Here is a 24,981-nt window from a genome sequence, read left to right as displayed (position 1 = left end):
CAAAATTCGGGGTTCTTTTTTTATCTTTATGGCCTTGGAGATCGGGAGGCATGAAAGAAATATAGGAGGATGACAAGGACACATGAATTAGAGAAAGGGGAAACATCTATGGCACCATTAGATGTCATGGACAGATTGTCAGCTAAAAGTTCTAAGGAAAATAAAATATACATAAATATACATATAAATATATACATATATAAATATATATCTCTATCTATCTATCTATCTATCTATCTATCTATCTATCTATAAATTATATATATAAAACAAGAGGATGCCTATAGGGAACATGGTATGCTTTAATAGTTTTTTTTTTCCCCCCTGGTAATGGGAATCTTACTCAAGTCTGTGCTAGAGATAGTGAGCGGTCTAATGCAATACTTATGCTTAGTAACAGGACGCTGAATTCATTTGGGGCAGCAACATGTCCAGCCAAAAGACTCACTCTGGTAGTATGGAGGCTGTAACCAAGTACTGGCCAATAAGAGAGAAGTGGAAGTGACGTGGATCTTTAGCAAGTCTATTTAACAAAGAAAAGGTACACCCTTTTTTCCCCCTTCCCCCCTTCCTGTCACAGAGAATGTGGATGTAATGACTGATTTCAAGCAGCCATTTTGGACTGTGAGGAAGCATGCTAAAGAACGGTAGAGCAAGACAGAAAAGGCCTGGACCCCTGGCACTGAGATCCACAGAGCCTTACCTGGAGAACCCACCAGGATTGCCTTTCACTAGACTTTTAACATGACAGAAATCAACTTCTATCTTTCATAAGCCACAGTTACTTGGAGTTTTCTGAATTTACTCCTAATTGGTAGTCTACTCTTGCCAAGGAGTTAAAGGTCCAGAAAAAGAATATTTGGCACAATGTAAAGATATAATAGAAAGACAGGTATACTTAATTCTGTGTAATTACTGGGTCTATGAACAGTTGAGCTACAAGAACATAATATTTTAGATTCATTAGGGAAATTAACTAGGTAAAAACAAAATAATAAAAAGTTTATTGTGAACATGTGGATTCCATATGTGAATATGGAAACATGGAGAAAGATGAGGAAAAATTCATAAGGCTATTATTACTGATTACACATACTTGGATTTTTACTTCCTGCAATGACCGAGTAATACTTTTGAGGTTTAAAAAACTAAAAACAAGACAAAACAAAACAAAAACATTTTAAGATGTAAATAATAACTGATAAATATTTCTATGAAGGAAAATTATATTGGTTTATCTATATTGGCTTTTTTGAAGAGGGAATTGTATAAATCTGTTTTTAGGCCCTTGGATACCTGGATTCTCATCTCTCACCCACTAACAACTAGATGTGGAATCTTGGGGAAGTCATACTCTAGAACTCAAAATGAGAAAGTTAGTAAATGAACTTTCAAGCTTCTTCTAGCACTAAAATTCTGTGAACTTAATCATATATTTGCTTCAGTGGATATCTAACTGTACCTTCTATAGTCTGATGTGCATGAATTCAAACATTGTTAAGTTAGTTACGTGGTTCTTAGGAGTGAGGACTGTCACACAGTCCATCTCTAGAGACTGGGGGACTCTGGAGGGGCAACCCCACCTGAAGCCTTTATCTTAATAAGGCTAGGCGAGTGCCATCAATGAGGACTAGGGACTACCCCAATCTCACTGTTATCCTATACGCCCTTTGAATTAATGACACACTCCCTCCTCACCCACCCTCCCAAGTAAAAGCAAACAAGGAAAGTGACAGGAGGACTCATGGCTCTATTTCCAACCACAAATAAGGTTGTTTCCCTGCCCTCTTTCTTGATGATTGTCCTTCTGCTTCGAAGTGGGTTCAAGAGTAGCTACTGCCCAGGAGACAGTTGCAGAGCACCAGCCCTTTTTCCTAGGGCTCCTTCTTTCCCTTCTTTTCTAAGAAGGGGGCCCTAAAACCAACATCATTGAACCCCTCATGTAGAACAAGAGGTGGTCTAAGTATCATTTATACACGCCTTCCTCATGGAGACTCACATCACACTGTAAGCATTTTAAATAGAGATATTAGGAGTTAGAAAATTAGATCGTGAAGTAAAAATCGATTTCAAATAACAATAAAAGTAATTATCAGTATTAAAGAGCATACCGCAGTACCCTGGGGTTCCACACACTGTCTTCATGAGCACTTGATGTTCCACAATTTTAGAGAGTCCAAAATCAGCTAACAACACAAGAGAAACACTTAATGAAACAAGTCTTTTCTCAGCTTTTATAAGATGACAGAATATTTCTGTTATTCAAAATAAAACAGATTTATTTGTTTTTGTATTTGATGATGGATGGATATGTAGAAGGGGACCAGTCACATGGGAGAGGGAACTAAAAAAATAAAATAAAATAAAATAATAATAATACCAATTCAAGTCTTGCTTTAAATTTGAGAAAAACATGACTCCCAAATACATTTTATGCTCTATAATCCCTAGTGTTTAGCAAATTACCTCTTTTTTCTTGAAGTAATAGTTGCAATAGATACATTTTGTCTAATATTAATTCTGAGATTTATGAAACAGTAACTCTAAAGTATAATATAGTGATACAGAATTAGTAATCCCTTGGACAAAATCAAAATAAAAAATTAGGTTTTCATGAATGTCAAAGAAATTAACAGAAATATCAAAACATTTATTCTGCTTCAAAATAATGTCATTCTTTAGTGTATTTTATGGATAAGGATTTACTCTCATATGAGAGATATAACACTTTTTTTGGGCAAAAGTCCTTTTTATTTATTGCTCAGAATATTACCTAGATAAAACACTACCAAAGTTGCTACCATTATGGTCTGTTTGCTGGGCTACATCTCTCTCACTCAGGAAACATCAGGAAACCATTCAAGGCCACTCTTCAAGAGAGGCAGGTGCAGAATTGATGCCATTTTAGACTTCAAAGATAAACCCACATTTCCACGGAGGTGCTGATCCTTATCAGGGAAAGCAGCAGGAAGTCCTTCAGAAAGAAAGCCTCTCCTGTCTAAATTAGTATCTATCCATCCATTTAAAGAAATTTCTTTAAGGATAAAATCTTTGAAAGTGATGTCAAAGGAAATGGAAGTCTCCCCGCCGTTCACTGCCTTTCAGGAGTGATTATAAGAACAGGACGGCTGCCTAGCAGGGCTTTGGTATTTTTTTTCTTTGAGTTCTTGCATTCATAAAGCACATTATGTTGTCTGAGCTCTTCTATGATATGTATAACTTAATTTTCAAAGATGTTAATACTTCTAATGCAGTGAACTGATCATATTAACATTACACAGGCCAGCACCAAAAGAGCAATGTCCTTCACAGGATTTAATGCAGATCTACTAAAGGAGGATTCATATAAAATAAATTTTATTATTATTATTTGCAAATGAAGATTTGCTTTGGAAAGTAGCATTTAACACATGTATATTTTTTTTCTAAAATGCTGATTTAAGGAACCCTTTGAACAGATGGGAGTTTCACAAAGTTCATCTTTGTAGTTCTTCAAAATGCTTACTGGTAGAAAAAACAAGGTTTCCAAAGTCAAATAAGGTTTGGGAAAAACCTCACAGTACACTAATTTAGATGTCAGTTTACACATTAGCATTTTTAAAGTTCTGGGAAGTCCTGCAAAAATAAAAAATCGTGTTTAAGTTGGCATTTCCTACCTTATTTGACCAACCTTAGCACTTCCACAAACAACTCCCATTTCCCACAACGGGAATTACAGTAGTTACCCCTGTTCACTCAGCTGAGGAACCAGTGTTCTGTGGAGTATACTTTGGGAAATACAGATCTCAATTTCCTCTGTTCACATAAACAAGTGACTCAGACCCTAAATTCAAGAATATGTACTAAGCATTTTGTGTCGAAGTTCTTGAATATCTAAAATTAAGCTCCAACTGATTTGTGGAATAAAAAGTAACAAAAAAAGAAGTGTTATGTTATCTGTGATTTTCTTCTGTATAAACTTATCTACAAAATACACCATCACCCCCTGGAGTCCCTGCCATTTCTACAAACTACGTTTCCTTTGTGTTCAGCACTGGAGCACCTCCGAGGCACTGATTCCAGAAAGAACACAAACTTCCCAAATAATGCATTATTCCTTTACAGACACCAAATATTCAAGGAAATTAAATGGAGGCAAAACCGGATGGAGCAGTATTTAAAAATTCCATGAAATAAATTTCTTCTACTCTGGGAAAGGAGTCATGAGACATTAGGAAATGTCCTCACCGATTTTGAGTGGTGCATCTGGGGCTGGAGTTGCATAGAGAAGATTCTCTGGTTTGAGATCACGATGGACAATCCCATTTTCATGTAGGTACTAAATAGGGAAAATAATGAAGTAACATTACAGTAATTGTACTTAATGGTTCCAACATTCATGTTTAATCTTTTCAGAATTAGAATTATCTTTACTAAGTCATGTGATTCGACAACACACATATATGATGATTTTAAAAATAAACACCATAAAGGAAAACAAGTTTATACTATACATAATTCAAGAACAGCTGACAGTTACTTGAAAGTGAAATGAATTTTAAAGTGTATAAAACCGGGGAGCCTGGGTGGCGCAGTCGGTTAAGCGTCCGACTTCAGCCAGGTCACGATCTCGCGGTCCGTGAGTTCGAGCCCCGCGTCAGGCTCTGGGCTGATGGCTCAGAGCCTGGAGCCTGCTTCTGATTCTGTGTCTCCCTCTCTCTCTGCCCCTCCCCCATTCATGCTCTGTCTCTCTCTGTCCCAAAATAAAAAAAAAAAAAACGTTGAAAAAAAAATTTTAAAGTGTATAAAACCAACTGCCAGAAATAAAATATTTACTCCTCAGAGAATATTAGTTGTAGCTCTCTTTATGCATATTACCATATCAGTTCAAATCTAATTATTATTATAATAAGTCAAGGCTCTATGTATTGAAGTCTGTCTGATTTATATCTGAAAAGCATAATTGTATGTGTCATCTCAGAAGCTCACAACCACAGCAAAGACTTACTAATTATTGCTTGAACAGACATTTAGATGTGAGTAATTATTATAGAAGACTATCCTTAATATGATAAATATTGCTTAAAGATGATGAATGCTCTCATAGGCTCTTCTGAGGATTAGTAAATCCAGCTATCAATATAGAGTAGTATATTGGAGACAACCTTAAATTAAAGATCACCTCTAGAAATTCCACTCATTTTATTATATTTTAAATTATTTCATAAATTATGTGTTATCACACATGTAACATACTCTCGCTGTGATTGTGGAGGTCTTACCTGATCCTGCTTCCCCTGGTTTTAGATCCCTCTCCAAAAGTAATCACTCATCAGTTTGAAATGGTTTTAACTTTTTTCTATGAATTCACAAACATGAATGTATGTATGCAAGGAAATATCCCTGATTTTTCCATTTTCTTATATAAATGCATGATTAATATTAATTTTTATAGTGCTTTTTTCACACAATATGTCTTTGAAACCTTTTCCACAAATCACTACAGCTCAATCTCTTTACCACTTGTTGTATCCATTTCATTGGAAGCATCATAATTTATTTTGCTAGTCCCTTTTTGATGGACATTCAAGTTTTTAAAAATTATAAATAAGGCAATAATAAGCCTTCTATCCCTTGGATATTTGGCTAGTTTTGCTGGTGTTTCTCTAGGACAGATACCTGGAAGCAGGTATGGTGGGGTCAAAAAGTAGATTTTAAATTTTAATAAATACTGCAAAATCATTCTCTGAAAAGACTCCATCAATATCTACTCACATCAACAGTGTGAATATTTATGTTTTCCTGACATCTTCACCAAATCTGTATTTTTAACCTTTGCTGGGCTTCCGTGTAAATACTGTATCTTAGGTTTGGTTAAATTTGCCTTTCTCTGTTTACTGGTATAGTACATGCTTACTGGTTTTCCTCTTCTATGAACTGCCTGTTTATATCCTTTGCCCATTTTTCTGTTGGGTTGGGAGAAAAAGTTGCCAGTGTACTTCAGTATTTCTCCTTTCCTATCTTCTATGGGAAGGGAAGGAGCCTTCTCTCTTTGCAAGCCAGGTAACAGAAGGTGGATAGCTTCAAGGTCACAATTTGTGGTGCTTGACATGTCAGTGATTCGGGGAAACAGGAATTGATATCCAGCTCACTCATGAAAAAGAGATAGTTGGAGTAGGTGAGTGAGGAGAGAGGGCCCCAATGAGATTCAGCTACTCTCAAAGAATAGCTGAACATAAGTGCAGTTATCTCATGAGGGTTCAATGTGGACTGTGCAGAAGGGAACCAGAACCAGACATGAGTCTCCCTGAAGAATGTTTCCTGCTGGGGTGATGCCATCTCATTTCAGCATCACAGGAAGCAGAACATGGGGAAGGTGACAGCAGGCAGTTGAGGAACCAGTGACTCCTCAGAGCACCTGAGGTGAGAGAACTCCCCCGCAATGGGTCTCTGTAGAGCCATCAGTGGTGTCCCATAGGGAAAGAACCCTAGGCATTGTAACCTGCCATCCCCAGAGATCACAGATGCCAGATCATAACTGTAGCAGTCTGGTGACACCTTTCTTCACTGTCCTTCTCCTCTCCCTCTCCTGTCACCCTCACAGCAACTTTAGAAGGAACACAATCAGTTGGTGGGTAAAAAGCAGGAGGAAGAGAAGAAACTAACAAATATTCCTATCTCCTATATTTAGAAATTATAGATCTCTCATGTCCACGTTGGGGGAAGGAAGACATTTAAAAGTTGGATGAGTCTAAAATTTTTGTCTTTTCCTTATGCAAGAGTGCCTGGAAAAGCTATGGGAATAGCTTGAAATTTTATTCATGAAGGAGAGGAATGGGTTCAGAGTGGATCTGCCAGGACAATGGTGAGATAAAATAAAATTGCTTTTGCTCATGTCTCACCAGGCTGAGCTCACTCCTTACAGTAGATAATGATCACATATAGACAATAATACCATACGTGCCCTATGCACGTCCTATACTCTAAGCACTATTACAAACACCTCGTACTTGCAAATCCTATAACCCTTGTTCTGCAAATAAGAAAACCGAGGCAGAGAGAGGCCAAGAGATGTGCTCAATGTCACAACTAGATGTGTGGAGCTGAGTGAGGTTCAGACGTAGGTGTCCAGAAGTGGAGGCCATAGCCTTGTCTATTATGTGACTCCCAAGCAGATGCTGGACTGTGTGGGGTGGGAATGAAAGGAAAATCACAAAGATGGAGAGGAGAGGAACATGATGGAAGGAGAGGGAAGGTAATGGCAGGGGAGGAGAAGTGAGAAGGCAGAGGGCCATGCTCAGCCTTGAGTGACACCCAGGGAAAACCCACCAGATCCCTGAGGAGGAAGATGATGTATGTTGTATAAGCTGAGTTTGAAGGCAACAACACAAGTTTCTCATACAGTTGCTTTGGAACACACCTAAGAATTGCAGTTTGGGATCAAGAGAAAATATTGCTTTCCCACAGTCTAACCCAATTTAGAAGCTCCATTCCGTTGGGAAGAAAATGACAGTGAAGATAGCAACACAATAACAGCAGCAAATGAGATAAACTTACAAGTATTGGTTTAGCAAAGTACTAATTATTTAAAGATGTTCACCAACTACTGTTCTGGCTTTCTAGAACAGAAATGGTAGTTTTGTGTTCTAAGTCCAAATTAACACAAATCAAAACAAAATGGCACCATTTGGCACTTCATAAAGGAGAGCTAGACCAGATAACAGAAGAAAATTTTTAGAGAAAATAATAGACTTAGGAGCTATGCACCAACCGAAGAACAAATTTAAAGACAAAATAAAGCAATGAAATACTGAAGGTCATGATCCTGGCTTTTAAAAATATAGGCAGGGATTAATTACTATCAATTACTTGGTGCATAAAGATTATTAAAAGTCGAGATATAATCATGTACAAATGTTGTAGGAGTCATTTAAATGTATTCGACTGACAAAAATGGCAGGAATCATTATTTTATTTTTGCTTAGACCCACTGACTGCTTTTAACCTATAGTTAATACTTTTACCTTTTACATTATCTCTAGTCAGGAAGCCAAGCAAAAAAGAAAAGGTGGAGCATGATCTTTTGCCTTCCCCCAAAAAGATACAATTGTTAGAAGCAGCAGCAACCTTTTAGAACACCAGATCTCAAACCTTTTGGTCTCAGGACCCTGTTAGAGTAAAAACAATTATTGAGGACCTCAAAGAGCTTTTGCTTATGTGAGTTATATCTAACATTAGTTACTATGTTAGTAGTTAAAACTGAGAAATTAAAAAAAATCCTAATTTATTTAAAAAAAAACAATAAACTAATGACACATGAACATAAACATTTTCTAATAAAAATAACTATTTTCTAAAACAAAAAATAGTGAGTGCTGTGCTATTGTCTTAAAACTTTACAAATTTCTTTAATTTCTGGTTTAATAGAAGATGGCTAGATTCTCTTATCTGCTTCTGCACTGTCTACTGCAAAATCACACATCATTCAGACTCTGGAATATTCCACTGTACTTTCATAAGTGAAGAGAAATGTCTTCATATTATGACAACATACTTCTGACCTCACAGACCCTCTGAAAGGCAACTCAGGGACCCTCCAGGAATCCTCAGACTGTACTTTGAAAATTTCTGTCTCAGAGCATCTGAGGATATAAAAAGAGCAGTTTAAGGGCTGAATAATAGGCACACTGCCCTTTATTTTTAAACGGGGTTTTAAATGAAATACACACTTCTAATCTCACCAAGCACTAATCTTATCTCGACACATCAAGATCACTGCACACGGAGAAGTGAAAAAGAAATTAAGGGGAAAAATGCCCCTCAAAATTGTGTACTCATGGGGAATTGTACAAAGACATTTTATGATATCATATTAATGATACAGAACTGATTAAAAAATATCTAATTATGGAGAAAGAGACCTTATCAAGATGCTGCTGATCTTAGCTACTGATCATTTAAATCATGGGGATTCAATACAAACAGACAAAAGGATTAGAGACATTGAGAAACTTGAGATAACTAGATATTCCAGAACAAACCAAGTGTTCAAAGTAATCATAATTAAAGTAAACCAAACACAAATGAGGAAACCTTGAAAACTAAACACCGTTTTGGAAGAAGACCTCTATAACCTAACAATTTAATGGACAGGAAATAATAAATCTGACAACAACTGTAGCATTTAACTACTGAATCGTGACTAATTGTAACCTATTTTAATAAAGAAACTGGAAGAGCAGATAACTAGGTATATATGAATTTACTTAAAACTTTAAGGAATAAAAAGAAGGAAAAGGAGGAGGGAAAGGAAGAGGCAGAGAAGCACAATTAATTTACTGGCTCAATTTTTAAAAAGTATATTATCTTTTTAGAAAAAAAGCATAAAATGACAAATATTTTATACGCAGAGTAATTAAGATAGGCAACAGGTACGTTTTTAAGGATTAGGCAATGATGCATTTAATGCACTGGTACCAAGGGCATACCTTTGCTAAGTTCTGTTTCAGTATTATACCCTCAGTTTTGAGGAAGGGTTGATAAAAGAAACAAGCATAAGAAGGTTTTTGTGGCATTGTTTTTGAAATAATTATTGAAGAATAACACCATGAGAGGCACTTTGGGGCCATATACCCCCAAGCATGCTATTTATTAGCTGTGTGACCTGGAACAATCTGTCTACCCTTCACCTCCCGGTTTCCCTCTCTGTAGCACCCACTTTGAAGGTTGCACTGAGAATCAGAGGTTAGGCATGGAGACACTTAGCATGGAGTGGACATTCTGTTCTATAAATGGTAGCTGTTAGGAGCACCCTACCACTGTTGTTCCATGTCTCTTGTACAATAAATTACATCCGAAATCCTTTGAGATTTGGAAAACTTGCTCTTTCCTGAAGTGCCAAAGAATACTTTAATGGGAAAATATTTGCTTTTTATTTCATCACATTTTCTTCTTCTGTTTTGGTGGCCCCAAACTCAATGTACAAGAGGTTTCAGTTACAATTACTAGCCTGGTTTAGAATATTTACTTCTCCCTCTCTCTTTTTTAAAATTCCCTTTTCCACTTTAATAGCTTTACTTTGTATGCCTTTTTCACTTAATTTGCCACAGATCCTGTTCCCAAGAAGATGCAATGATAAATCACAGAGTAATAGAATGTAATATATATTAGTCTTCTTCACCCTTGAAATAGGTCTAAGGGAAATACAGACTTAAGTTGCTGTATCTGTGTTCACAGTTTCTAAGCGCATTTAGAAGTCAGAAGTGAAAAAAAGTATATGCCAATTAGGATTTGAAGCATTCTTACTATATCTGTTATCCATTGTAACACAAAGAATTACTACGATAAATAGTATTTGTCACTGATAAAGAGGAGCATTTCACAGCCTGTTGTTTCCCTTATGCTCCATTCTCCTTCTCGGGGCTCTTCTTCAGGAGCCGTCCTTGGGTGCCCCTGGGTGCCGCTCAGGGTCCTCCTCCACACCCCTCTCCCTACTCAGAGGCACTGCCCCATCACTACTGCCTTTTCTCCCACGTCTGCTATTCCCTCTTTTTTTGCTTTCATCATACACATACCTCCAGAATGAACAGTATCACCATCAAAAGGAAACAGGAAAAAGAAATCAACCATCACCTCCATGGTCTCTCAAATACACACATTCCCCTCCTGCTCTAGCTGCACTCAGCTATACCCAACTCTCCTCAGTCTCCACTCCCCATTTCCATTTTCTTCCCTCTCATTTTCTTTCAACACACTATTGTTTCATTTCTGACCTCATCAAACCTAACACACACTTTCTGACTCTTTATCTGACCTGTTTGGCCTCTGAGCACACGGACTTGTCTCTCACTTGGACTCTCATTGCCTGGGGCTCTTGCCACACTGGCCTCATGGTGCTCCTCACCTATGCTCCCCCCTCAGTCTCCTCCCCAAGCCCTCCGTCTCAAGACTTGCTCAGCACCCTTCTGCTTTTCCTTTGGTTTCCAGAGTTCAGCTCATCTAAAGCCACAAATAAAGGTATCACTTATCCAATGTGCCCCAAATCTCTATTGCCTTCCCCAACTTCTCTGTGGCTCTGATTTGAGAGAACTTTCTACTTCCCATTCCATTTGAATGTCTCACACATGTTTCAAGGTCAACATGTCCAAAATCAATTTAGTCTTTACCCTGAATTTACTCCTGCTGTACCTGTATTTCCAAACCCAATGAATGACAGCATCCTTTTGATCAAGCCAGAAACCTGGGTTTACCTAACTTCTCCATCTCCTTTACCAACACGTCCAGTCCATGACCCATGACAGTAAGTAGCTCTCGCTCCTTAGTGCCTCATGTATTGGCCTCTTGTTCCTACTTATCCGCTCTTGCCTTCAGCCAGGCCACAAACATGGCTTCCCTCTTGATTACTCTGGTGACTAGCTTAATTACCAGCTCCCCAACTTCCAGGGTTGTTCCCATGCAGCCCATGCTCCACACTGCCATGACAATCATTTTTAAAAAGTGCAGTTTTGGTCACGTCATTCCCCTGCTTAAAATCTTCAGCATCTTTCCATCACTTTGGTCATGCAGGGTAGCAACAACGTTGCATTTGATTTTGCATCTCTTGAGCAGGGACCAAAAACTCTCCAGGGGTCAGGAAGACACCCTAAAAGAATGAAGGAAGTTGGCAGAGTGTAAAATAAAAGGAAGGCACTGGGAAGTCCTAGGGACTGCATCTGCCCCTGGAGAGCATGACTCCTTACAAGGAGAAGGCGACTCAGATTCAGCCAGGCAGGAATGCAGGCCCCATGTTGCTAGCTCTTTTGATTTTTAAAAAATGTTTTATTATTTGTTTTTGAGAAAGAGACAGAGAAGAAGTGGGGGAGGGGCAGAGAGAGAGGGACACACAGAATCTGAAGCAGCTCCAGGCTCCGAGCTGTCAGCACAGAGCTTGACACGGGGCTCAAACTCATGGACTGTGAGATCATGACCTGAGCTGAAGTTGGATGCTTAACCGACTGGGCCACCCCGGTGTCCCTCGCTCTTCTGATTTTAAAGGAAAGATAGAAATTCAGATTTTTTAATGTAAAATATTACAAATTTTAAATGTTGGCACTTAAGTTGAAAATTTTAAAAGCCTGTGCAGGGTACAAACAAAACACCCTACAGTCTGTGATTCCTGCTTTGGAATTTAAAACAGGACTTGGCGCCCGGCAGATGCTCAATAAACATTTGGGAAGTATAAGTTTATGAATAAATAAACGAATTTTGTTTCTGACTCTGCTTCTTAAATTAGATATCTACTACTGTGCTTGTAGCCTTCTCTTCTGCTATAAACTCTTCCTGAGCTTGTCTGTCTATTCCTTTCCCTCCAGCTACTTTTTATAGCCTCCCCAAAAGTACACATGTGTGTAAAAAAATTGTGGGTAGGGTTATAATTAATTTTAGTTTTTTCTTTTTTTTTAAATTTTAAAAAATTGTTTTAATGTTTGAGGGAGAGAGAGAGAAAGAGTGCAAGTAGGGGAGAAGCAGAGAGAGAGAGAGAGAGAGAGAGAGAGAGAGAGACATGGAATCCAAAGCAGGCTCCAGGTTCTGAGTGCAGAATCTGATGTGGGGCTCAAACTCACGAACTGTGAGATCATGACCTGAGCTGAAGTTGGACACTCAACTGACTGAGCCACCCAGATGCCCCTTTTTAAGTTTTTTTTTTTAAGTTTATTTATTTTGAGAGAGAAAGAGACCACAAGTGTGGAGGGGAAGAAAGAGAGAGAGAGAGAGAGAGAGAGAGAGAGAGAGAGAGAGAATCCTAAGCAGGTTCCTCACTGTCAGTGTGGAGCCTGATGTGGGGCTTGAACTCACGAACCATGAGATCATGACCTGAGCCTAAATCAATAGTTGGATGCTTAACCAATTGAGCCACCCAGGTGTCCCAATTTTAGTTTTTTATTATATGAAAGTTAACTATAAACATTATATATTACTTGGGTAATGAATTTTTAAAAACATAAATTTTATATAATTGGCAGGCATTTCATGTTGGCTTGTCCTGAATACCATGCATCTACTATGAATGATGTTCTCCGAATATGAATATGTACATTGAGATGGTAACTATGTCTGGTCTCATATGAACTAAACACATGATGCCATTAATATTGCTAGTAGTTTAAGACTGCAAAGACTATTCCATGATACTATCTAAAAAGCATGTTCTAATTCAAAGTGATGTTTTCTTAAGCTCCAGGCCCATATATCCACCTGCCCAGGTCTCATTTCCAGCTGGCTGTTTCACAGACACCTTACGTTCAATACGTCCAAAACTGAACTGTTGAGCGTCTTCCAGCCCTATTCTTTCCGTTCTTCCCACCTCAAAATGTGATGTCTCAATCAACTCAAGTGTTCAAGTCAGAAACTGTTTCTCTCTTCTCCCCCAGTAGCCTCCATCCAAGTCATAGTAGTGTGCTGTGAATTCTAATTCCAAAATGTCTCCAGAATCACTTTGCCTTTCTCCATGGCATTGCCATGAGCTTAGCTAGACCACCACAGTATTCCCTTAACCCTCTTTGATTTCCAACAGGCCCTACCTTCAATCTATTCTCCACACAGCAACATAGGTAATCAGGCCACTTCTTCTCCTTGGGAAGCTCTTCAATGGTTTCCCATTACTGTATCCTAGCTTTCAAGGCCTTGGTCACCTGGCTCCAGCCTTCCCCTCCAGCCTCATATCCTGCTATTTCCCCCTTTCTTGCTCTGTTCTTCCCATACTGACTTTCTTTCAATTTCTCTCAAGCCCCATTCCCTCCCCTCCCCCCATCTCAGCATCCCTTTCTGACTGCCCCCACTTTCTGGAATGCTTTTTTACATGTTTCTACCTGGCCAGCCCCCCACATCCTCAGGCCTCAACTATAATGTCAATTCTTCAGGGAGGCTGTATCTGTATTTCCAAACTAACATATGCGCCCACACTTATGTGCCTTCATGGATGCCTCCTACTTTTCTTTACAACATGCCTATTTCTTTACAAGCTTTATGATTAGGATGCCTCCCTCACTAGACTGAAAACCCAGGAAGACAAGGAAATTTGGATCTGGTTCCTCAGATATCTAGTTTCTTGCACAGTGCCAGGTACTAAATATGTACTCAAGAAATATTTTTGAATGATTGATAAACTCAATTTTCCTATAGACATGTATGTTGTTCTACTTTTGAGTCATTAACTTATAGATACTCAAAGAATGGTCATAATCTGCAAAGGATACTCATTTGCCATTATTAATCTTTGATAGAAGTTAAAATTTTGTGCCTACACTGTGGCACTACATTTCCATAGCAACATCACTTTGATACATTTAACTGAAATAAGGCATAGCATCTGTGCCATCTACACTGATTGGATAATAATACTTAGCCACCTCAAAGGTGCTATGAGATTTACAGCATCACTCTGGGAAAAGCCAAAACCCAATAAGAACATTTTAATTGTAAGATCAGGCAAAAGGGTGTCAACCTCATAATGACATCTTGAATACTTATATAGTTTTTGTTCTTCTAAGGTAGCATTGATAGTTATGGCTGAATTAATTTCTTTACATCCTTTGAAGTTGATCTGAATACCCAACACAACATATGCCTACTCAGGGGAGCTTGGGCAAAGACAGCTGAAAATTCATCTGTTAGTTTTCTCTTCAGTTTCCTTCATGTCTAAAACATTCAAAAACTGGACTTGTCAGTGTGAGAAAATGGAAGTGAATAGTGATTTGGCCAGCTGTAATGACACGTTAATGAACAGTGGGCAAGCCAAAGTCGTCTGTTTGTAAATGAAGGTGCCCTGCTGGGCCCTGCAGTGGTGCCCTTGAAGAGCACTGAGCCTGTGCTGTCCCTGTGGTAAGTGTCCCATGGGAGCATCTCTGCTTTAGATTTGGGGTGTGGCTTAGGAGTGTCTGGATAAAACAAAGATGGGAATTTTGGAGTAGCAATGTCATGGAGAAAAGGGGCAGGATGCTGACAGAAAGGATAATTAGGAATGCCACTGGGTAGGGAAACCTGAGGTGTCAAGATTAGAACACCTGATAGGCAAAGAGGTCATGAAAAACCGTCATACTCCAGCTCTTGTTTCTGATTTTGGTATGAGTCTCCTCATGTGCAAAATCAGAGTGAGGGAACAGGGATACTTTCAACAGGCTGGAAGTTCATTTTCCTGTCTATTTATATATGTGCATGTTACAAAGTCTACTAAGTACACATTTACAAGAATGGTCTAGATAGTGCTGGTGGCAAGTATAATTTTATCTATACTATTTTCCTTAGATTCAACTCCAAATCCAAAACATTCACTCTTCAATGAAACACTTATCATTGTTTTCAAGAGCAATTATTAAATGAAAGATTATCATTCTAAATTATGCATGCAAAAAATTAATGGAAAAAGTGATGTGTCCTGATTTAAACAGACAAGTCTCATGCTAAAAGAGTACAAAAATGAAATCTGAAACAATGTACATGTAATCAACAAATATATCAATAAATAAAAGGTTTTTGTATATAAGACTGGAGCAAGTGCATGCTGTGGGACAACTTTCCAAGGGGCTGTTGAGAATGCTTAGAAAGGGTAAGCATGTGATAATTTCATCCTCTTATTTACAATGCATACAGCCAGATTTCAGGAGAGATGAGAATTAAGGAATGGAGGCTATGGAAAGGCTTGGCCAATTAAATGGAAGCTGTATTCAGGAGATGGTACGTAACTGGGGGAAAGGTCCAAAAATCATCTGGAGTTACAGAGAAAGAGGCAGCAAACACATTTCTGTAACGAGAAAGAAGAGATCAGGTTGGGGAACAAAAGAAACACAGGAGCTCCTGAACCTGTGTGCTCTGGTCCAGCAGAGAGAATAGAGTCTACAGAGAGGCTTGAATGAGCAGGACTGAGGATAAAGGTAGAAAGCACTCTATGCTCAGGCAAAGTGTTGAAATTCCTCACAAGGAAGAGGAAGCTGGAAATATTATAATAGATGACTGTACTTCAGATTACATGCTTTATATGTTAATAAGTCAAGTGGATATTTGCAGGTATATTAGAGAAAGAAAGCTTTTGGATTAAGTAAAATGTATATCAAATATCAAAGATTTTCAAAGAGTGAAAAATCTATGCATTTTTCTTGGAAAATATATCCACAGATGTATAAATGGCTCCTAAATCACATATGCATGAAAGTAGAATGTGGAATTAAAAAAAATAAAGAACCCCTAATATATCTTACCATTTGGTCTTTCAAAAAATGCAATCACCAAAAGCCAAAACTCTCTTTTAAACAGAAAAAGACAATACTGCCGCTCTGAATTCAGGGGGTGTCTAGACATGTAATTAAACTCTCTCTATGGTCCTAACAAAAACTGTGTCATTGTGTAATGAAAGCTACTGCATAGTAATTTAGTTTAATTACAGCTATGCTGTGTTCAATGGGCTGTGTGTGGCTAATTGATAATGTCTCAGGAGTTGGTAGGAGGAAGTTTGAATCTCTTTAAAAATCTAACAGGACAAAGAAGAGCCAGTCATTAAAAAAAGAAAACGGTATTCTGATCACAGCTCTCCTTTGCAAAGAAAAATTAAACGGCATGAATTTGCTCTTCTCCACTGCTCAGAAAATTCAGAATCAACACATAAATATTTAAGTAAGAACTTCAGAGTGAATACTCTACCTTTGTGTCATATCTGCTCTGGAGACCTGCTGCTACCCTTGTCTTTACACTTGACCTCTAGCCTGTGACGCCTTCAGCATTGTCAACAGAATGTATGGGAAAAGCAGCAGGTGACTACCATCTCCCATGACCGGATCAACAGGCATGATTAGGACTGGCCAGCTGTGAGATCCATGTAAGCTTGATCTGTAGAGCATCCCAGGGCTAGAGGAATGCACCTGCAGCAAAGCAGCCAAGTGCTGGCGCTTCTTAGGCATTCCCATTTATTTCAGTCCTCTTTTCTCTCAGTAGTCTTGGTCAGTCATAATTCCACCTCCAAAATACATCCCACATCTACTCTTTCCATTTACCCTGTCACCACTGAGTACATAAGCCTTCATATTCTCTACCTGCACTATGAACATCTGTCTCCTAACCACCCCCCCCCACATCCCTACACCTAGATCATCTTTCTGCAACACACGTTAACTCATTTCAATCCTCTAGTTTAAAAACAAAAACAACCCATTCTTAAGGGCTCCTCGTTGCCTATAAGTTAAAGTCTAGTATTTTCAGTATGAAAAAAAGGCCCTTCAAAATTTGCTCCCAATTTCTCACTGTGCATTATCCTGGGACATTCTTACCATGCACTGACTACACCCACAGCCTTACTTACTATTCCTAAATCATCCCATACATATTCCCACTTGGTTCCTAAGTAATAATAAGCTTTCATGTGCCAAACTGTATTTTCTAAAGATTCTTGCAACAATATTACACATCCAAATGCTCTTCCAGAATGTTGCCACCTCCCATCTAGAGGTGGAGTCTAATTCTCCTTGAATCTGGTCTGTGACTTGTTGGAAACCAACAGAATGCAGTGGAAGTGAAGGTGTGTATCTTCTGAGGTTAGATCATAAAAACCAATGCAGTTTCTACCTTGTGCGCTAAATCCTTATTTTTAGATCCCTAAGCTGCCACACAAAAAGTCTTACAATCCTATGGCTGCATTGCTTTAAGAACATTGGGCAACACACAGAAGCCATGTATATAGCTTTTCCAGTTGATAGTCCCTGCTGAGGTCCTGTGTGGCAGACATTTCAACTGCCAGACATGTGAGTGAAGACACCTGTAACTGATTCCTGTTTCCAGACATCAAACCACTAAACCTTTGAGTCTCCCAGCCCAAACTCCAGACATTACAGAGCAGAGATAACCATCATTCCCACCATGTCCTGTCTAAAGTCTTGACACAGAGAATATGTGAGTACAATAAAGTGGTTGTTTTAAGCTCGTATGTTTGGGGATAATTTGTTAACGTGGCAATAGTACCTGGAACACTACTTCATAACCCAGATTATACACCATTTCCTCTGTGTGATTTCTCCCAAGCAAAGCAAATATCAGTTTCTCTGCCTCTCCCAGTAGCATTTTTCTTCATATCCCTGTAATACTCTGATATAATACTCTGATATAATTGTGTACTTGTCTATCAAAGTAATAGATAAATTCCTTGAGAGAAGGGGTTATTTTATTCACCTTTGTACCCACAGACTCTAGGCAAAAGGTCTGGTTTGTTTTCGATAAATGTCTGTGAAAAAATGAATGAAAGAGTGAATGAATGAATGATCAGAATTATGGGCTGAACGAGGCTCTATGACAGGCCTCAACGAACAGACACAAAACCCCAGGGAACAGCTCGAACTCATTCTAAGGTTTACCACATACTGGTACTTATTTTTGTTAAACAAATGAAATGGTAAAACTATCAGGGCTGTAATAGGAAATCTCTCCTAATCCCTCTGGATTAGAATGTCCTATGTCCATCCCAATTCATAACCTTGTGTGGTTCTGCGTTCAAGAAACTTGGTGAACTCAACTCATCCTGCTCTTTGTTTAAGACAATATTAAACAATATAGCTGCCCTTGGAGAGCATGCTGGAAAGTGAATAAAGCATAGATTGGTCAGCTCCATTTTATAGTGCATAACCAAATCTACTCTGGTATTGTATGTATGCTAGTGATGAATTCTATTAGGTTGTGTATGACGAATAAAGGCCTTATTTTGCCTTCACTTTTGAAAGTTATTTTCACCAAGTTTAGAATACCAGGCTGCTTTTTTTAAATAATGCTTTGATGTCTCTTATTTGCATTCTTTCTCTTTTTTTTAAGTTTATTTATTTTGAAAGAGAGAGTGAGAGAGCACATATGTACATGTCGGTGAGGAAGGCAGGGGGCTGAGAGAGAGGGAGAGAAAGAATCCCAAGCAGACTCTGTGCTGTCAGCAAGGAGTCTGATGTGGGGTTTAATCCTACACACTGTGAGATCATGACCTGAGCGGAAATCAAGGGGTGGACACTTAACCGACTGAGTCAGCCAGGCGCCACTTAGTTGCATGATTTCTGATGAAAATTTAATGTCATCCTTTTCTTTCTTCTTCTGATATAATGTGTCTTTTCTCTGGATGTTTTTTATGGTATCTTATTTTAGTTCTAAGAATACTGAATATGCTGTGCCTTGGTATCACATTCTTCATGCTCCTTGTGCTTGAAATTTCTTAAGATTCTTGGATGTGTGGCTTTATAAGTTTCATTAAGTTTGGAATAATTTGCATATTATTTCTTTAAATATTCAATCCCCCATCATTCTTCAATGATTCCAGTTATATATATATATTCAAACATATATTTGAAGTTGTTCCAAAGCTTACTGATGTCATTTTTTCTTTGTGTTACACCTTGGATAATGCTATGTCTTAAAGTTCACTTTTATTTCTGAAATGTCTAATCTGTTGTTCATTCCATCCAGTAAACATTTTGTCGCAGTTTTCATCTCCCGATATTTGATTTTGGTCTTTTTTTTGAACATGTATTTTACATCCTCAGTCTTTCCTCTACCCTCTTGAATACATGGAACACAGTTACAGCAACTGTTTCAATGTCTCTATATACTATTTCTTTCACTTGTGTCATTTCTAAGGATATTCCTCTTGATTCATTTTTTTCCACCTGCTTTCAGCCAGTCTCACTATGGATGTGCTTTTTGCATGCATTTCTCATAATTTTGACTGGGTGATAGACATTATGATTCTTAACTGGGTGCAGTTAAGTTACACTACTTGTAAACAGTGTGATCCTTTTGAGGCTTGCTTTTAAACTTTGTTAAATTTGTCTCCTCTATTGGAAACACAGACTCTTCTCAACCCTAAGTGTGCTGCAAGCATTGTTCCCTCTGCTCTGTGGTTCTTTCCCTGGCCTTCTCACATGCACGTGTGGATCAGTACTCTGCAGAAGACCTGGGGGGAGTAGTATCTGCAGCTTTCCAGAGATTTCTCTCAGAGCAGCTTTCTCCTCTAGGGCACTCTGCTCTGTGAACTCTGGTCTCCTTGACCTCTCAGACTCTATTCTGTCTCCTCAACCCAGGGAGATTTCGGGGTGGCTCTTGGTTTCTCCCTCCCTATATGGCAGCCTGGAAACTCTCTTCAGGTAATTGTGGGACTCATATTACTCGTGCTCCCTTTTTCAAGGATCACTGTCCTGGGCTGCCAGATATTCAATGTCTGGAAACCATGATGCAGAGTTTTTGGTTTGTGTTTCAGAAAGAGTGTAAATTAGTCCCTTTTATTCCATCTTGGCCAGAAGCAGACAATGTCAACGTTACTCCAGACATTTGAAATGTTTCTAAATAATATTCTATCCGATACCTAAAATTGGAATTATCCTCAGTATTTGAGACCATTTTGAACCTATTACTGCCACTCATAACTGCTACCAGTTAATGCAGTTAAAGCTGCTAGGGAGGGGCGCCTGGGTGGTGCAGTCGGTTAAGCGCCCGACTTCAGCTCAGGTCATGATATCGCGGTCTGTGAGTTGGAGCCCCGCATTGGGCTCTGGGCTGATGGCTCAGAGCCTGGAGCCTGCTTCCGATTCTGTGTCTCCCTCTCTCTCTGCCCCTCTGTCTCTCTCTGTCTCAAAAATAAATAAACGTTAAAAAAAATTTTTTTAAAAGGCTGCTAGGGAAAGAAAGAATGACAACAGCAAGAAACTCTGCACTTAGTTTAATGTTGATCAAAATTTCTACGGTACTCATTTATAAGTTTCTGAGGTTTCATACTATAGCAAAGAAAAAATAGTTTCAGCTTGCTCCTTGGTTAGAAAGAATTTCTTCCCCTTTTGTGAGCCCATAGGAGTGCTTGAGAGAAGCGCCAGATGTGAAGTACAGCCAAAGTTGTAGAGATATAAAAGATAAGAATCATATTATGTTTACGAGAGGCAATAGTGCTTGGCTTGGAGATAATCGTCTCAAAAATTCTTAAATCTACAAAATAGTTGAATCAATGTTTTAACCATTAAAGGCCATATTTCCTTCCAAGTAAAGATGATGTGCTTATTTATTATAGTCTACTTATGCAATGTTTAATTTATTAATTATAAATCTCTTAAGATTTATTGATAAAAAAATGAACATTTACCAAAATAGGAAAAAAATGCTAAATACATGAAAGGTATAATTATTATATAAGTATATCATTAAAGCAACCTTCTTAAAGAGTTGATATGAGGAATTATATGGAAGGTTACTAATTTTTAAGTACTAGTATCAACAGTCCATTTAGTAATTAAAACGTTTCAGTGATGCTTCAGAAAATTATAAAGTAAATCAACTTTGCCTGTATATGGTGATTGTTCAGAGATTCTCTATGCTTTATGACAATTACAAAATCTCTTGATCTTTATAAAATGATCAAATGATCTATTGTGTTCTGTGGTATTTTATTCAAAGAATAGAAAATACAATTTTATCAAACTCTTGAGGGTTTCAATATGTTGAAGTTCCTTCTAAGCCTTAAGTGGCCTCAACTCATATATATACTTTAAAAAACATCAAGTGCCTTTCCAGGATATTAAGTCTTATTAAACAATGTTTCGGATTATAATAAATTTAGATAAGCAAGGTGTTTTACACGCAAATTCTTTTAAAGCCCTCTCTGAAGGATTACTCTAAGAATCCTAGAGCCAGTTCAGACTTTAAGAGATTATTTAGGAATCTCAAACTCAAATACTTCTAAAGGAGGGTTGAATAATACGAGAGTGAAGTGCTCGGAACTCCCATTTGAACTTAAATATTTTTATTTAACAACTTTTCTATAGCACTTCCTATGTGACAGGCACTGTTCCAAGTAATTTACCACATATACCAATCCTATTATATCCTAGGTGTATCATATTAATCCTATATATAATATTTTTATGTATAATTCCATTATCTCCATTTTACACATTAAGAACAGCCAAGTTAAATAACATGCTGAAGCTCATATAATTAGTAGCAGTTCTGGAATTTGAATTTAAATAGTCTGGCCTGGAGTCTGTGGTCTTACTCACTAGGCTGGGGAGCAGTGGCTTATGGTAAATGGAGACAGTATATCCTACCCCCAAAGCTCTTCACGATATTTGAAAGCATCGGGAGCTGCTATTTAAGCATCAGCCTGTAGTCATCAGTAGGCTCTGGAGCTGAGTATGCCAGTTAAGACCAGCCTGAATAATCAGCCCAGAAGTACTGCACTACATTTGTGCCCCCCAAAAACTGGCAAAAAAGGGCAACTACTTGTAAAGAAATACAATAATTAAATGGAAGTTGAATGTAGCTACAAAGAATTGAGTAAGTAGTCTTCTATCCAGTTTCTTACCACTGACTCACACTGGGGATGTTTCACGTTTGATGTTCCCGTCATTCTGGGTATTGATTAAGTTATAGAGCTGCCTACACCTGGAAGAGTTACATCTGTGGAGCTATTCTTATTCCCACCTACACTTGTCCCAAAAAGAATGGAATATGCATTTGCACATATTCTTAATTTATTTGAGACAGATTTAATTTTTTAATTATAGCATGTAAAGTGATTCTCATTATGTCAAACAAGTAGCTTTCAAGAACTGAATCCAAGAATAAAAAAGCAGAAGCAAACCTAAGAGGTACACCTGCTGCAAAGCACCTGTGTCTTTTTTTAAAAATGTGAGTTTTTTCCTGCTATGTGATCTTTAAAGTGGATGTACCTTGCTTGCCTCGTTTCACTGCTAGCCCTTGACTTCTTGCCGTGCTTAGGTCTCTGGTCATCAGTGTCTCTGGCTTTGGGTCCAACATAATTTATAGCATGGTACGGTAGGGGAAGGCAGACAGCAGAGGACCTGAGATAATAAACTCTGAAGTCATCTATGATTTTGTGTTCCAGTCCTGACTCTGCCATGAGCCAGTTATATGACCTTGGGAAAGTTACCTAATCTTTCTGAGTCTCAGTTTCTTTATCTGTGAAATTAATATAATTAGACAGCCTTATAGGTATGAAGATTAAGTAAACTGATGTACATGAAGTTTTTAGCTAAAGCTGGTCTACAGTAAGTACTTCTTTTAAAAAAATGCTTACTGATTTTTGACAGAGAGAGAGAGAGACAGAGACAGAACATGAGGGCGGGGAGGGGCAGAGAGAGAGGGAGACAAAGAATCCAAAGCAGACTCCAGGCTCTGAGCTGTCAACACAGAGCCGGACGTGGGGCTTGAACTCACAGACTGTGAGATCATGACCTGAGCCAAAGTTGGACGCTTCACCAGCTAAGCCACCCAGACACCCTAAAGCTTGGTCCACAGTCAGTAACACATGGTAGTGATGGCTGGTGTTACTACTATTAAGGTAGTCACACATGTGACTTGAGAGGAAGAATCTTCCTCTCAAGATTCTTCTTTCTGCCTTCTAGCAAAAGATAGCATAATCATTTAGCCTCTACCAAATGGCCTACTATATGCATAAACAGAAAGTATGAACATTGTGAATCAGTGTGTAATAGGGCTCTTTCTCAATGATATTCAACTTAAAATAAGGTGGCATTTCTGGAATTCTGCAGGATCCAGAGCCATTAAACCCTGAGCGTGGCTAAGTCTCTATAGCAATAACTTCACAGGCAAAAGCAGGAAGATAATTTAAAAGTTGGATACTGTAGTTTTGAATGAATTCAAACATTCAAAGGAGTATTTCAAAGGATAGATTACACAGATTGTCAGAACCTATGACACGTTCAATATATTATTCATGAAAAAATGTAAGTGCTTCCAGGTTAAAGTGTGAGGAGTAGAAGCCAAGACTAGAATGCAAAGTGTATGTGTGAGAAATTGTGTTTTTCAACATTATTTCTCCCTGTATCTATCAGCATGTCAAGCTCTATGAAATTAGATATCTGTTCCAAAACATAGGGAAATATGCGATGTACATTTAGATTTTAAAATACATAATATTCCACGAAAAGTGCTCTCCTGCAAAACTGGATTAACACGATCATTTTTTAAAGTGGTGTGATTTTTGAAAGTAATGTGACTTAAGTTTATTGAATTATTAAATGTATTTGAAGTCCCACTGTCTTTTAGAAATCATGGCTAGTTCTAAAATATCCCTAGCACTCAAAATCCTGGGATCCTAAACAAGTTTTTTTGTAAACAATTGGATTCAAGTCAGTGAATATGTATTGTGTTTGTTATGTGCTATGAGTACACTGGGGTATAAGGTGTTGTTTGTGTGCTTGTAAGGAGGGGAGAAGGCAGAGGAAAAGGATGACAGATACAGGAGAATAAATCATTATTCCTAGCTTAGAGATAATCTGCCTCTTTCAGGAGACAGGCCCATGTACAACAAAGCAGAATACAGGGTAGCTACCAGTAAACGGCAGTGGTAGAAAATGCACGGAGCACAGGGAAGGAAGTAGATTTGCTGAAATTCTGAATTCCTGTCTCTCAGAAAAAGAAAAATGAAAACAAAGACATGTATTTAGCTTCAGAATATCTTATAGGTGAATGAAGGGGGAGGAAGAACCTTAGATAAGGGTTCAGAAGTTCCATAAGAAATGGGCCAGAGAGTTACAGAAACCAAAATAGCTCAAATGTTCCATCTGCTTTGACTTGAAGAGATAAGTATAGGAAATTATCAAAAGCCCACAAGATTGCTTAAATTAGACTTTTTGTACACATTGAAACTTAAAAGACCCAGAATCCCAAAGGCCAATAAAGAAGACTTGTACAGATGCCAGGCAATGTGGTCAAGCCTCGACTAGGCTGGGAGTTGTAACAACTTTGGTTCCACTGTTTGTACAGCTGTTCTGCGCTGTGGTTTGGTGCACAACTGTAAGATGGGGGGAAATGCTAGTGCTGCTTTCCTCACAGGAAAAGAGCTGGGGAAACTGACACACAACTGCTTAAGTTATTGACCTTCAAGGATGAAGAAAGCATTCTTAGACCTGTAGGCAGAAGAAAGCAGACCATCTCTATGAAGGGAAATATCAAGGTGGTGTCAGATTTTTGCAAGGCAGC

At 38.3% G+C, this 24,981-nt stretch overlaps 1 protein-coding gene across 2 annotated transcripts in view; it reads right to left on the bottom strand.

Moving 5' to 3' along the window:
* Positions 1 to 24,981, bottom strand: part of CAMK4 (calcium/calmodulin dependent protein kinase IV) — a 215,498-nt gene that overhangs the window by 25,116 nt on the left and 165,401 nt on the right. For both annotated transcript variants that reach the window (XM_053225683.1, XM_015073014.3), the window contains 2 exons: positions 4,228 to 4,318; positions 2,112 to 2,186 (listed from right to left, as the gene is read on the bottom strand). In XM_053225683.1, the coding sequence (XP_053081658.1) occupies positions 2,112 to 2,186; positions 4,228 to 4,318 (166 nt within the window). The remainder of the gene's footprint in view (positions 1 to 2,111; positions 2,187 to 4,227; positions 4,319 to 24,981) is intronic.

This window comes from Acinonyx jubatus, chromosome A1, assembly GCF_027475565.1.
Source record: "Acinonyx jubatus isolate Ajub_Pintada_27869175 chromosome A1, VMU_Ajub_asm_v1.0, whole genome shotgun sequence".
In the NCBI taxonomy this organism is placed as follows: Eukaryota; Metazoa; Chordata; class Mammalia; order Carnivora; family Felidae; genus Acinonyx; species Acinonyx jubatus.
Note: the sequence above shows the minus strand (reverse complement) of the source record. Positions and strands in the feature narration are given on the sequence as shown.